Source organism: Rattus norvegicus, chromosome 1 (genome assembly GCF_036323735.1).
Source record: "Rattus norvegicus strain BN/NHsdMcwi chromosome 1, GRCr8, whole genome shotgun sequence".
Taxonomy (NCBI): domain Eukaryota; kingdom Metazoa; phylum Chordata; class Mammalia; order Rodentia; family Muridae; genus Rattus; species Rattus norvegicus.
In genome coordinates, this window is record NC_086019.1 from 230,569,168 (window position 1) to 230,584,776 (window position 15,609).

Consider the following 15,609-nt stretch of genomic DNA (forward strand, 5'->3'; position numbering starts at 1 on the left):
GTGCTAAACTGGCCTCACCTCCTCACTGGCTGCAGCAATCAACTTAGAATCACAAGAGAAAATATGGAGAAAAGAATACCTTCCATGATAAAACCAAATTTAAGCAGGATCTGTGAATGTTAGCCCTAAAGAAGGTGCTAAAACGAAACCATCAACCTAAAGAGATTAACTACTCAAGTTTCAGTAGAACTAGACACCTCCCTTCATATTAAGGGAAAACTGGCCCTTTCTCTCACCAGTAGCAGGGGTGTGGGTGACGTGATTGGTCCTAAGGCACAGACTCAGAGGTGATGCTACCCACCCACTCCCTTCACCACCTCTGGCAACTGGGAGACTGGCCTCAGGATCATGAGCTCAGTTGACCTAGCCCTGCCCCTCACCTGCTGCAGCACTCAGGAAAGCAGGCCCTTGTACCTCACCTGGACAGCACAGAGGTAATGTGGTGGTGTGAGCCCAGGTGAGCCAGCCACAAGGGTGAGAGTTGGCTCCAACACTTCTCTGCCATGAGATGATGTAGGGGTTGGGGTGATGCCTTTCTCACCTTGCCCCTTATAAGAAGGAACCAAACTGAAGTCATTTGTCATAAAAATTCAATTTAAATAGGGGTCAAATAAAGTCTAAGTTCCCAAGACCTCCCTTGTTAACCTACATTCTGCTTGGCAGAAAGAGCAATAGTGATAAAAACTGCATGGTATTGGTACAGAGACAGACAGATAGACCAATGGAATAGAATTGAAGACCCAGAAATGAACCCACACACCTATGGTCACTTGATTTTTGACAAAGGAGCCAAAACCATCCAATGGAAAAAAGATAGCATTTTCAGCAAATGGTGCTGGTTCAACTGGAGGTCAACATGTAGAAGAATGCAGATCGATCCATGCTTATCACCCCGTACAAAGCTTAAGTCCAAGTGGATCAAGGACCTCCACATCAAACCAGACACACTCAAATGAAGCTTCCAGTCCTAGGGTTTGGTTACACTTAATTGAGTTGGCCAAAGACATCCCAGCTATTGCTAAGACTGTAATAGCTTTCTCTCCACAAACTGACAGCAAGGTTCTATTGCTGAAAACATCTACACAACTCGTTGAACATAGAGACATCTAGCTGGTGCCTAACTCAAGCCTTCACCCGACAGACCAGCATTTTTGAGGTACTCTGCATGCTCCCAAAGAGTAACATAAATACCAACCAAGCTACAACTCCATTTATCTGAAATGGTATCCTGCCGGCAAGGTATGCTAGTGCCATGGTGGCACAAAGCTTGTGGGAGTAAACAATCAATGTCTGATTTGACCTAAACACCATCCCATAAAATGGAAGCCAATTATAATATTGCCAGCATTACTTCAGAACCTGTTTGTCCACCAAAGGGAGTCATTTTCATGTGACCGGTAGAAGGGCTTTCTGTTGACTTACAGCTGTGGTTGCATATCAAAGCCCACGTTAGCCTCCAGGCTCCCTCTGTCCCTATTACATGTACTTGCTATAATTTTCAAAGCCCACACTATGATCCTGATCTTCTCACCTTCCAAAGCTTCCCTCCTCCCAGATATATTTGTTCTTTATATAATGGCAGCATTCTCCCTTGCTTCCTCCCCTCTGCTATCTTGATATCTCCACTATTCTCTCCTACCATTCTCCCCTTCTCTCTCACTGATAGCCCTGGCCATGTATAGTCTGTGCTTTCCCTCTCTGCTCTGGACTCCTCCATATGCCTCTAGATGTTCTCTCTTTCTCTTATCCACAATATAAACCACTTTCCTCATAATCACAAAGAGGAGAGGCCATTAGTGGTTTCTTTACTCCACCCATTCATTGCATTCACTGGGCTTCTGATATAATACAAAGACGTGATGGCTACTGGAGAACCTTGCCATGAAACAGAACAAGCTTAAGGTTACAAACATTCGGATAACTGAATGACAATTTTGGAGATTGCATTGTTTAAGAAACTATGGTGGCACTGGACAACTGATACTGTGTCTCTATGTTAGAAGACAACTTGTGGGAGTCAGTTCTCCTTCAGTCATGTGGATTTCAGAGATAAAATTTAGACTATCAGGCTTGGTGGAAGGCACCTTTTCCTTGAGCCATCACACAGGTCCCCTCTCTCTTAATCCATTTTTATTTTGTTAGTCCTAACTGAAAGGACTCCTTCCCTTGCACACCATAAGCATGTTGATTCAGTTCTTCACCAAGTGCATTCCCTTTGTTTCGGACATTCTGCCCTATGAATATGGATTAAGGTGGTGTAAGAAGCTAGTATAAAATAAAGTCTCAATTCACAAACATTTGAAACAATGTGTCTAAATGTTTTCCAATTTGTTCAAGAATTGCATAAGTAAGGATTATAGGCCAAATGAGTAGAGAAGCTAAGGTATGTAAGGCCACATTGTGACATCTCTAACAAGGTAACAGATATGCTCCTTTCCTTTACAGTCTTCTGTTCACCATGCACTTGTTTACTGCATGGCAATTAACTTCATTGTAAGAGGTCAGTGCTATTCCACTGTGTTTTAACCATTAATCTACAAGGTCTTTGTATCCTACCACAATATCCATTTGTTAATGTGTTATAAAAAACAGTATCCAAATCAGACCTCAAGATAAATTACTCTGGCATCAAAATAGAAGTGAATGAGCAAAAGTCTGTAGTTAAGGCTGAGCAAATGTCCTGGCGTGGCTCGCAGCTACCACGGAAGCAGAGGGGAGATGTTAGAAAGAAAGCTGGGAATGTGAGGAACACGGATGGCGAAGACTTATGTGCTCCAAGAACACAACTCCCATTCGTCACGTTCGTATTTTGAGGGTTTAGAATTAGGTGAATGTTCTATTTGTGTTCCTATTTGCCTGGGAAGTCAGGGGTTTTGCCGATGTTTGTTTTTGGTTTCTGTTTTTCCATATTGAGAGTTTTGTACACATATGATGAACACATTCACATCCCCAACTCTTCCAGATCCACCCTCTCTTCCCTACCCATCCAACGTTGTGCCGTTGTTTTCTTTAAAGCCTTCAAGACCACTTTGTGTTCCTCACGTGTCCGGGAAAACATTCTTACTGAAGTGTAGATCAGGTTGGTTATGCGGGCATGATTGTGGGGGGATTGCCTTGATTATTAATTGAGACTGGAGATCCACCTTTAACATGGGCATTGCCCTTTTACAGTCTGGGCCCTGAGCTTTGTAAGGGTAAGGGAAGCTAGTTGAGCAAAAGCAGTAAATAGATAGCACAGCAGCCTTAGTTCCGGTCTGCCTTTACTGTATATGTGTGTGGTGGTTTGAGTGGAAATGGCTCCCATATAGACTCATAAATTAAAATACTTGGTACCTAGTCAGTGTAACTGTTTTGGAAGGATTAGGATTTGTGGCCTTGTTGGAGGAGGTTGTCACTGGGAACAGTTTTTGAGCTTTCAGATGCTTGCCAATCCCTGTCCCCCCAGGATCCCCCTCTGATGCCCACTCCCATCTCTCTTCCTCTCTCTCCCTCTCATTTCCCCATCTTCCTCTTCCTCTCTCTTCTCTCTCTCTTCCCGAACTCCCCTTTTCTAATACACAAATATATTTGTGGATCAAGATGATGTAAGTTCTCAGCTCCTTCTGTAGTACCAAGCCTGCCTGTCTGCTGCCACGCTGCCCACCATGATACTCAGATATAAGCCTCTGAACGCAGCACCAATAAACTCTACCTTTGCATGGTGCCTTATCACAGTAATAGAAACATAATGAAGACAGTGTAATATGATTAGTTCCTTCAAGGTCCTGCCATCGTAACTTCCCCACAGTGATGGGCTGCAACCTGGGCTTTTAGTTTATACTTTATCACAGCAACAGAGATGGAATTAGAACTCACAACTTCCCTTTGTTTAAAGACAGAACCAGATCTTGTGAAAATTAGGGACCAGGTCTGAAATTCATTCTGAAATAACGTGTCCATTTTCTTATGCTTTAAAACAATTTCTTGTGTTTATTCTGGAGGGGGAACTCGTGTACATATGGAAATCAGAGGACAAGTTTTGTGTGTCAGTTCCTTCTATTCACCAGGTGGATTCTAGGGATGAACTTAGGTTGTCAGACTTGGTGGCTGGTGTCTCTGCCTACTCAGTCATCTCTAATTTTTTACTATAAATCCTAAGTCCTGTAGCATTGGAAAATTCTAAAAAATACAAAGATAAAGAAAATCACCACAATTTCACATTTAATGGATGATTTTGCCAACATTCTGAGAACTTCTCCATGTTTTTAAATTGTATGTATATTTTCATATAGTTTGATGAAATACACATATTTATGTTAATTTTTTTCAAGTGCACTTTCTTTTTTTTAATCTTTATTAACTTGAGTATTTCTTATTTACATTTCAGTTGTTATTCCCTTTCCCGGTTTCCGGGCCAACATCCCCCTAACCCCTTCTATATGGGTGTTCCCCTCCCCATCCTTCCCCCGTTACCGCCCTCCCCACAACAATCTAGTTCACTGGGGGTTCAGTCTTGGCAGGACCAAGGGCTTCCCCTTCCACTGGTGCTCTTACTAGGCTATTCATTGCTACCTATGAGGTCAGAGTCCAGGGTCAGTCCATCTATATATAGTCTTTGGGTAGTGGCTTAGTCCCTGGAAGCTCTGGTTGGTTGGCATTGTTGTTCATATGGGGTCTCGAGCCTCTTCAAGCTCTTCCAGTCCTTTCTCTGATTCCTTCAACGGGGGTCCTATTCTCAGTTCAGTGGTTTGCTGCTGGCATTCGCCTATGTATTTGCTGTATTCTGGCTGTGTCTCTCAGGAAAGATCTACATCCAGTTCCTGTCAGTCTGCACTTCTTTGCTTCATCCCTCTTATCTAATTGGGTGGCTGTATATGTATGGGCCACATGTGGGGCAGGCTCTGAATGGGTGTTCCTTCTGCCTCAGTTTTAAACTTTGCCTCCCTATTTATGTTAATTTTTAACCTTCATTAAAGACTTACTAAGAACTATTCATGAACAATGTAAAGGCTTCACAATGTCACCTGTGATTATAAAGTAATAACATCTCCAATACTGTATATTGATGCACTCTCCAGGTTTTGCTATTATAAATAATACACTGATTAACATGTTTAGCCATACTTTTACCCTGATTTTAAATTATTTTTACTTGAAGAAATTTCCTTAAAGGAGACCTATTGAGTTAAAAGGTAACCTAATATAGACTGGCAAATTTCTTTCCAGGAAGGATGAGAGGATGACATTCTGCCTAAGAAGAAATGAAACTCACCATCTCATTCCATCTTTCTCCCCACTCATTATTTGTAAAACTACCAATTTCACTAGCAAAAAAATCTCAATTTAACTCATATTTTCTACTTTTTGATGAATTGTATTTCCTACCATATAAATTGCCTATCATATTTCCCGTTTTTACATATTAAGAATTATTTTCAATAAAACATCAAGAATGTAACATTTATGGTATCATAAAGTCTTTTCTTATCTAAATTGATAAAAGCTAAATCAGTTTGACAACTTTTCCCAAACATTCCTACTTGTTTATTCTATTTGTTCTTTCAAATAATTCTTAATATCTTAAATTCTGATAGAAGGGGAAAATCCATTGAGGTTTTAGTTATATTAAACGTATGCATTTCATTTATAATTACTTTTCTAGTCTTGTCTCTTTCATACAGCCCTTGGGACCTTACATTTTGTTTTATTAAGCAAATGAAGGAACTGAACAACGCCATCCTCTTCTTGAGTCTCTCAGCAGTTGGAACCAACCAGAAGCTGCAGTTAGACTCCAGCCTTAGCCAAAATGCTTTTCTCTATCTCAAGCTATGCCCTTTTATTTTGTTTCTGTTATATAGTTTCTCCCTTCTCTTCTCTCCTCTCTCTCTCTCTCTCTCTCTCTCTCTCTCTTCTCTTTCTTCCCAAAACTCTTCATTCTTTTTTTTGCATTTAATGAGATGAGATTATTTTTACTAAAAGAATTAAATAGATGGATACATGATAGTACAGGTGTAGATCACCTTCAACATAGTTCACATGTGATCAACAATTTGATTTTAAGATTTATCAATGCTGAAAACACTGCTTCACATAAATGTAGGGTAGAAAATGTCAACTCTTCATTCTTGAGGTCAAGCCAACACTTTTCACAGACTACAGAGGCTTTCCCTCCAGTCTTGTTGCTAATTGTTAAAAATATAAATATATTCAAAGCTATAATAAGATGGACCTAAAAAGAAATCAATGCTCAATTTCGCGGAGCTACATTAAGTTCCATACTTGTATATGTTCATAAAAGTAAATAGGAAGGGTGGTTTTCATTCCCAGTAAGTCACATTCAAGGTAGCGGCAATAAACAAACAAGGAACAAGGTGATAAATATGTCTTAGATACTGTAATACTTTCTCCCCTAAAATGTCCATTAATTTCCAAAATCAACCATATGTATTATATACCCTATTGATTCTCACAAGCAGACATTATCTCGTAATAAATATAAGACATCGTAAACCTCAGCACTCCCTTCTCCCCATGTGACACAGGCATGATGAGTCACATACATGAGCAGGATTAGAATGTGATTCGTGTACTCACAGGTGGTGGATATTCATACTGTGGAACATAATCTTCAGAATATGTTGTCGAATAACACCTGGAAAAGAGAAGCCAAATATCAGAAAAAAAGAATGTCTCCCAAAAGAAAGATACTGATATGAAACAAATATGTTTCAGGAAGGATTGACACTGATAAAAATTTTAAGTGCAGTCGCCCAGGCCCTCCACAGTTTTACCTGTCTTCAGCAAGCATTCCTTCAATTACTTCTAATTCTTCACAAGGCAATGTGCTCCTGTACTTATAGCCACCAAGCCCCATGTCTGCATCTTAGGTGCTCTGTGGCCTCCAAATTCTATCACCCACTTTCTCCCTCAAAAATCCTTTGACTTCATGCCCCACATTCTCTGCTAGATAATGACTAAAGAGATTGTGGTAGTCACCCACCTTTGTAAGATCCCAGACTGTCCCCAGCCTCCCCCTCCTAAGCACACAGAAATGTTAGATGAATCATTTGTCTTCCACCAGGTATAGAAGCCTAGCCCAGCTCAAGTCCCTAGAGTGATGGCGATGAAGACACACAGTATGGGAACCAAGAAAGCTGATATCCTAGACCTACAGGGCAGAGTTTTAACTATAGGTAATGAGTAAGCGAAGTGATCCAAGACTCACTGTACTTCCTCGTAGAGAGACTAGGAAAACCCCAGTTACAAACCTCAAAATACCTTAGTTCCTATATTTAGAGCTCTGGGTAAAGAAGTTGTTCTTCTTCTATAAAAATGAAGCTATATTTGTGTTCTCAGCAACATTATGAAAATGGATAGTCAAAGAAAGTACCTAGGTTTTTTGGGGTTTTGTTGGTTTTTTGTTGTTGCTGTTGTTCTTGTTTGTTAGTTCGTTTGTTTTTGTTGTTCTTTTGGAAAGCAAGACCATTCACCAAGAATCTCAACACAACAAAATCAGGTTCAGGCAGGCTAATGGGTACAGTGGTAGATTTAGCCTGGTGGTAACCACCAGCTGCTGCCCGTTCTCTCAGCGTTGCTTCTTGAGCAGCAGCATCACCTGGCACCTTGAGAGTTCTGCGAATTCAGTCTTTACCGTGTTTTGGAGACACAGTGGATAGCAAAGTCTATAGATGCTCAAGCATGTTCTGTACATTTGTATCTGTGTATAGCACAAGTACGTCCTTCTACACATTGTAAGTTACCTCTAGATTGATTATGCTACTTAACATAACGTAAATCTTAAGTAGCTTAGACACTTCCTCATTTCAGGAATAATGATTTTTTACATCTGTACATGTTCAGCAAAGAATTGCTTTTCTTTCTATCATTTTCAGTCGATGATTGATTGAATCTGCTGATGTAAAAGCCATAGATAGATTGCAGTTAAGTCCTACCCCAAGGCCACTGAATTAGAACCTCTCTATGGGCAGGGCCCAGCATTCTGTAGTTTAACAATCCCTCTAGCACATCTTGGATACACACTTGAGTTTGAGTTCTGATGAGTAAAAGAACAAAAGTAGAAATTCACACGAGAGGAGAGAATTCTTAAATGGGGAGAGTTAATAGAACATAGGTAACATGAAAGTCAAGGTATATGGGCAGGGGCATGCTAGAGTTAAAGGTTTAAGCAAAGATGGAAATTGATGATGATGATGATGACGATGATGATGATGGGTTGGGGTGGGTTAACTGAAACTAGGACTGTAAGAAGAAGTCTTATGAAAACCTACTGCTTTGTAAACTAACTAAAAATACAGTTTAAAAAGAAGTCTGAACATAAGCAGCCTGTAAGGGGGAAACAATGCTTTCTCCAGAAGGCATAGCCTATTAAATAAAAATTTCAGTGTTTGGGAAATCTCCCTCTGAAGTGATTGGTCAGGGAGGTCCCAGACTCCAACCCCCCAAACAACTCAAACTACTGCCATTTCTCTTGGTTGTCCACTATAACTAGATGATAAGATAACTTGCTAAAGACACAATACATAGTTGTTGAAGAACACAAAGGAAATCAAACAAGGACTAACCTGGATACTTTATCCCTGCTAGATAGCTTTTATGGTGCTAGAAGATGCTATGTAGGCCAGTGGGAGAGAAAAGCCGTCAATGGACTTACTAATAGTGGACTCTGCCTCCTATAATGCCAACTTCTCTCCCATAGCAAGAGTGAATATGGAAATATCCAATGGCTTTGCAATTGGATTTGAGGATTGCACCACAGAAGGGAATCCAGGCCTAGTACTGTAAACTTGATGTAACTCCATAGTTGGGGAGGTCAAAGGACCCAGGAGGGAACTTAATCTGTTTTGATAATTGGGCATGCTGTCAAACGATCTTGTAAATATGTGTACACCCATTAAATAAGCACAGCTCTCAACCTTGATCAGAGAAGCTTCTTTTGCAGTGAGATGCAATCAATGCAGAACCTCATAATCGGTCAAAGTGCAGAGAATAAATGACCATTGAGTGCTCAGACCTAAATTGGTTACTTATCAGTACCCAACCACGTGCCTCCAAGCTTAGTTTCACAAAAAACAGGATGGAAAAAACTGAAGATCTTGAAGGACCCTGAGTAATGACATCTTCTGCGCATGGCATACTCATTGCTGTTATGAACTCAAAGTAGCGGTGGTTATTGGCAGAGGCCCTGCATATCAGTCACCATTCCAGCATGAAGGGGAGAAGCTGGCAAGTGGTAGCTGTTAAGGGAGGGAGGTTATTTTTCTTCTTTGGGGCTTTGGCCATGCTCGGGTGGATGGCCCTATACTAATGAGTATGTAGGCAGTACTAACTGGACCCACTGGTCAGTGGATTGCTAGAAAAAAAATAGAGAAATTAGGAAGAAGGAAGAGTAAGAGTAGAAGAAAATGGTGGAAGGCGCACATGTGGCATGGGAGCCAGGGGAGTGAAGAGACTGAAAGTGATTAAGATCATTTGTATACATGCATAAAATTATCAAAGAATAAATAAAAATTATAAAATGAATCAGATGTCCAACTTTTTTTTTCTGTATGGCCTACATAAGTTTTTTATTGTTCTACCTTCTGTACAACAACTTCTTTTTTTTTTTTTAATTAACTTGAGTGTTTCTTATTTACATTTCGAGTGTTATTCCCTTTCCCAGTTTCCGGGCAAACATCCCCCTAATCCCTCCTCCTCCCTTTCTTTATGGGTGTTCCCCTCCCTATCCTCCCCCCATTGCCGCCCTCCCCCCAACAGTCTAGTTCACTGGGGGTTCAGTCTTAGCAGGACCCAGGGCTTCCCCTTCCACTGGTGCTCTTACTAGGATATTCAATGCTACCTATGAGGTCAGAGTCCAGGGTCAGTCCATGTATAGTCCTTAGGTAGTGGCTTAGTCCCTGGAAGCTCTGGTTGCTTGGCATTGTTGTTCATATGGGATCTCAAGCTCCTTCAAGCTCTTCAAGTTCTTTCTCTGATTCCTTCAACGGGGGTCCCGTTCTCAGTTCAGTGGTTTGCTGCTGGCATTCGCCTCTGTATTTGCTGTATTCTGGCTGTGTCTCTCAGGACCGATCTACATCCGGCTCCTGTCGACCTGCACTTCTTTGCTTCATCCATCTTGTCTAATTGGATGGCTGTATATGTATGGGCCACATGTGGGGCAGGCTCTGAATGGGTGTTCCTTCTGTGTCTGTTTTAATCTTTGCCTCTCTAGTCCCTGACAAGGGTATTCTTGTTCCCCTTTTAAAGAAGGAGTGAAGCATTCACATTTTGATCATCCGTCTTGAGTTTCATTTGTTCTAGGCATCTAGGGTAATTCAAGCATTTGGGCTAATAGCCACTTATCAATGAGTGCATCCCATGTGTGTTTTTCTGTGATTGGGTTACCTCACTCAGGATGATATTTTCCAGTTCCAACCATTTGCCTACGAATTTCATAAAGTCATTGTTTTTGATAGCTGAGTAATATTCCATTGTGTAGATGTACCACATTTTCTGTATCCATTCCTCTGTTGAAGGGCTTCTGGGTTCTTTCCAGCTTCTGGCTATTATAAATAAGGCTGCTATGAACATAGTGGAGCACGTGTCTTTTTTATATGTTGGGGCATCTTTTGGGTATATGCCCAAGAGAGGTATAGCTGGATCCTCAGGCAGTTCAATGTCCAATTTTCTGAGGAACCTCCAGACTGATTTCTAGAATGGTTGTACCATTCTGCAATCCCACCAACAATGGAGGAGTGTTCCTCTTTCTCCGCATCCTCGCCAGCATTTGCTGTCACCTGAGTTTTTGATCTTAGCCATTCTCACTGGTGTGAGGTGAAATCTCAGGGTTGTTTTGATTTGCATTTCCCTTATGACTAAAGATGTTGAACATTTCTTTAGGTGTTTCTCAGCCATTCGGCATTCCTCAGCTGTGAATTCTTTGTTTAGCTCTGAACCCCATTTTTTTTCTTTTTTTTTTATTAACTTGAGTATTTCTTATATACATTTCAAGTGTTATTCCCTTTCCCGGTTTCCGGACAAACATCACCCTCCCCCCTCCCCTTCCTTATGGGTGTTCCCCTCCCAAACCTCCCCCCATTGCCACCCTCCCCGCATAGTCTAGTTCACTGGGGGTTCAGTCTTAGCAGGACCCAGGGCTTCCCCTTCCACTGGTGCTCTTACTAGGATATTCATTGCTACCTATGGGGACAGAGTCCAGGGTCAGTCCATGTATAGTCTTTAGGTAGTGGCTTAGTCCCTGGAAGCTCTGGTTGCTTGACATTGTTGTCCTTTTGGGGTCTCGAGCACCTTCAAGCTCTTCCAGTTCTTTCTCTGATTCCTTCAACGGGGGACCTATTCTCAGTTCAGTGGTTTGCTGCTGGCATTCGCCTCTGTATTTGCTGTATTCTGGCTGTGTCTCTCAGGAGCGATCTACATCCGGCTCCTGTCGGTCTGCACTTCTTTGCTTCATCCATCTTGTCTAATTGGGTGGCTGTATATGTATGGGCCACCTGTGGGGCAGGCTCTGAATGGGTGTTCCTTCAGTCTCTGTTTTAATCTTTGCCTCTCCCTTCCCTGCCAAGGGTATTCTTTTTCCTCATTTAAAGAAGGAGTGAAGCATTCACATTTTGATCATCCGTCTTGAGTTTCCTTTGTTCTAGGGATCTAGGGTAATTCAAGCATTTGGGCTAATAGCCACTTATCAATGAGTGCATACCATGTATGTCTTTCTGTGAGTGTGAACCCCATTTTTTAATAGGGTTATTTGTCTCCCTGCGGTCTAACTTCTTGAGTTCTTCGTATATTTTGGATATAAGATGTCCAACTTTTTAACCTTCAAGTCAGTAAGTCAGTAAATAAAATTTGAAGGACCAACGAGAGAGAGAGAGAGAGAGAGAGAGAGAGAGAGAGAGAGAAGAATTAAAGAAGTAGGAAAAATTTAGCACTCTCAAAAAATGAAGGATGTAATATTTTTGGCCTTAAATTGAATATCACACAATTTCTTAAAGGTCCATTTATGTGCCTAATACTTAACATAAAATCATTTTCAAAAAAGGATTAAAAGCAAAAGTATACAAACACATAGTAATCAAGCATTAGCCAAAAGATATATTCTTCTGATACTAGGATATGGAAATGATAAAAATTTAAAAATCACTAGCTATAGAGACCATTACCAGTGATTAATAGAACTCACCAAGAATGTGCATAAGAATTTTACATCAACACACCTACAATATGTAAGATATGTAAAGCAGAAAAAGGCAGGATTCCAAAGATAAACACAGCCACAGAAGAATACTATAAAACACCCTTCCCACCATTGACTTCTTAGTCCCAAATCTACCCATATCCTCCAAAAAACACAAACAAGGGTAAGTTGACAAGAAAGAAAATTAACTTGCACACTTGACCATAAGGAGAATGTAACAGAGCATGGGAAATACTATTTTAAATAAGTCCATAGCCACTTCTGCTCCAGACCCAACAGACCAAATAAAAATGAAACCGATTGTATCAAATTCTATGCCAGCCAATCCCAACTAAATTATTTCATGTGTTATTTCAAGGATATGGGGACCCAGACTATTTTAACCTTTATGGAGAACAAAAGCAACTTAAGTCTTTCTGCTTTCTTCAGTTCTCTCTATCAAAACAGTCTTGTCTGCTCAGCTCAGAGGAACACTCTATTTTCTTTTATAGAATGAGGTATTTTCTGATTCTAGAATTGGTTTTTATTACCAGAGGGGGACCCTTACCTTTGCTATAATCTTGACTCTGACTCTACAAGCTTCAAATTGTATGTGGATAGGTTTTAAAAATCCTGCCAATAGAGCTAAATCAAAGCCCACACCGGACCAGATTCTGGCAGGGATTATAGGAAAAGAGAAGGTAGCAAGGGCCTGTGGGTAGATAGAACACCATGGGCATCACCTCCAGAAACAGCGGCCTACCCTGATGGGGAGAGGTACTGCAACAGGAGAATTTGAACCACTGTTTTCAAGCAGGAAGGAATGGAGTGACAGTTCTGAGAAGGCATTATTTTGGGAACCAAGAGGCAACTAAGAAATTAAGGATCCTGGAGCTGTAATGCAGCCCCACAGTGGCAACAGGACTCCACTTCATACCCCACCCCAAGTGTCAATTAAACGTTGCTTCAGTGATCTAACAGAAGATGGCACTCTTGAACTAAGATAATGAGCAAACTTCCCAAACATCCCATTCCCTCAGGAGTATTACCTGGATCGGATGACCTGTGATTATCCAGGAAGACCCAGCATAATCAAAATAAGCAGAAATAGGTAATACTCATATGACAACAGTTAGAATAAAAATTAAGCTCATGAATATCCTTTCCTCCAGAAATACTCCCCATCACTGACTGAACCCTCTATCATCCTTTTCTTTAAACAGAGCTTAGGGAAAAAAAGCAGAGCCTAGAAAATGAAACAAAAATAAGAGTATTATAGTACTTTGAATAGGAATGCAAAATGTTGATTTCCAAAGAGGAAAAAATTTTTAAAAATCCAAGAGAATCCACAAAACATAACAAGCAAGTTCCAAACAAGGTTATCAGATACAAGATTGTTATACAAAGGAATTTAGCCACGTACCAGCAAACAAAGACTGGCAATGTGGAGGTGGAAAACGCTCACAATTGTACCATATTCTCCAAGTTTCCTAGAAGAATAGATATAACTAAAGCGACATCTGCAAAGGAGAACTTATACATTTTTTGTCGGTTATAGAATGATTCTTTACTTATGATTGAGACAACTTGTTGATGATGGTTGTTTTTCCACATAACTGATTAAATGTCATGAATCAGAATACAAGACCTTCTTATTAGGCAAATCCTATCTCATCTGTATTTACTTTTTAAAGCAGAATGTAATTGGGCACTGTTAAAGCCTTGCTGAGTTAGAAGACCTAGGGGAACTTAGGATTTTCTTCTCAATATTTTGGAAAACAAGCCACTTGGGGAATTCCTCTGTCAAGTTGTTTTAACTTGTGTTTACTTCTAAGACTAGTACACATATAATTAGCTACAGGGAATGAAAAAAATTTTAAGATGAAACTTAAGCCATCTTAATTTGGTCTACTAAGGAATCCAACTCAAGAGTTAAACACTTCAGACCATATAGTTAACATTAACAGTAGGTGACATTACATCTTACAACAAACGCTCTATCAATAGACATAGAACTGCATAAAATGCAAGTGGAATGATGACGATTTGGAAAAGAAGAAACTGGTTAAACTCACTCCACTAGGTACAAAGGAGTATTAAGACAGTACTGTTGCTGAAGGGGTCTACAAATGGAGCAGCAGGATACACTACAGAGCTCAGACATCCAGCTGCTTAAGTGTGGCCGTGCAGCTCTGATGGAAAGGACTCAATGACAAAATAGTGAACCAAACAATGTTGCAACAACCAGCTAGTCTCAAGTACACACATAAAGTTACGAGGAAAGTTAAAAGAAGGTATTTGCATATATTTTACCAAGACAGAGTTTTTAAAAATCCCAATAGGAAAATCAACTGAAGCTACTCACAGGCAATTTGCAAAAAAACCAGGAAGGGCTGTTACTGTTGAACAATAATTTCAATTATAAAGTCAGTAATTAGTGGAATGTAAAGTAAAAAATAGAATGCAGTACCATTTTATCTACATTAGATTATTAATAAAGAACCCTTATAATCATTTACCAAAGTGTGAAAGAGTGAGTAGTCATAGGCTCTGGCTGTGTCTAGGAATCCTGTGAGTCTGAGGTGATCAGTAAATCTGTCCGGTCTAAAGTACAGCCAGAAGACCTCTGTGTCAATACACAATCAGACTCAATGGCAGCCTACAGTGAGTTAAGCCATGATTGGGAACCACTGAGAGCAACCCTGTGCCTTGTAGATCAGCGTTTCCTCTGTCTTCCCTGTCTAGAGCTGATAGACCCAAAGTCAGACTCAGGCCCACATTATCAGGGATCTCTTTTGAGATTTCCCTTAGTGGAAACTGAAAGAAAAGGGCCAGTCACGTTTCTGAGACAGGAGCTACAGAATGTAATGTCTCCACTTCAGGGAAGAGGCTACAGGAAGAAAATGCTGCAGGACTAGAATCTTAACTTCAGGCTCCCCAACTTATTTTCCAATTATGCCATGGAGTCTTTTGACAAACTTACTCTTTGACTACGATGACCTTATGACTCTGTTATCTACAACTGCAAGAGTCCCTTTCCAGAGCCTGTGGCCATTACTCATTGCAATCATACAATTCACCTTGTTCAGAGTCTAGACATTCAGATCATAAGCTGGCTCTCCATATGGTTTCCACAGAGGGAGAATGCTTCATTAGGCTGACACAACTATCTGATGTGCTTCAATTTTTTATTTCTCATTAGAAATTTAACTAATTATAATTCTGGACATGTGTGTGTGTGTGTGTGTGTGAGAGAGAGAGAGAGAGAGAGAGAGAGAGAGAGAGAGAGAGAGAGAGAGAGACTATTGTGCACAAGTCAGTCTCCATGAGTCAGATAAATGCTGAAGCTCAGATATAAATGGCCTTTCTGGAAAAATAAAACTGAAGACCAGATGCTGGTAGATTCGTGAAGACAATGCTCCCCTGTCTGGAAGTCTGGAAAA

General features: G+C 40.5%; 2 protein-coding genes across 5 annotated transcripts in view; one reads left to right on the forward strand and one right to left on the reverse strand.

Moving 5' to 3' along the window:
• LOC120100003 (40S ribosomal protein S12-like) overlaps positions 1-15,609 on the forward strand; it is a 673,396-nt gene that overhangs the window by 565,670 nt on the left and 92,117 nt on the right. The gene's annotated exons all lie outside the window — the stretch shown is intronic.
• The window catches only part of Cfap95 (cilia and flagella associated protein 95), a 111,151-nt gene that overhangs the window by 10,839 nt on the left and 84,703 nt on the right, over positions 1-15,609 (reverse strand). For 3 of the 4 annotated variants that reach the window (XM_039087954.2, XM_063271670.1, NM_001109164.1), the window contains one exon: positions 6,574-6,631. In XM_039087954.2, the coding sequence (XP_038943882.1) occupies positions 6,574-6,631 (58 nt within the window). Of the gene's footprint in view, positions 1-6,572; positions 6,632-15,609 lie in introns of those variants that run through there. The other variant, XM_063271682.1, reaches the window with a different exon arrangement.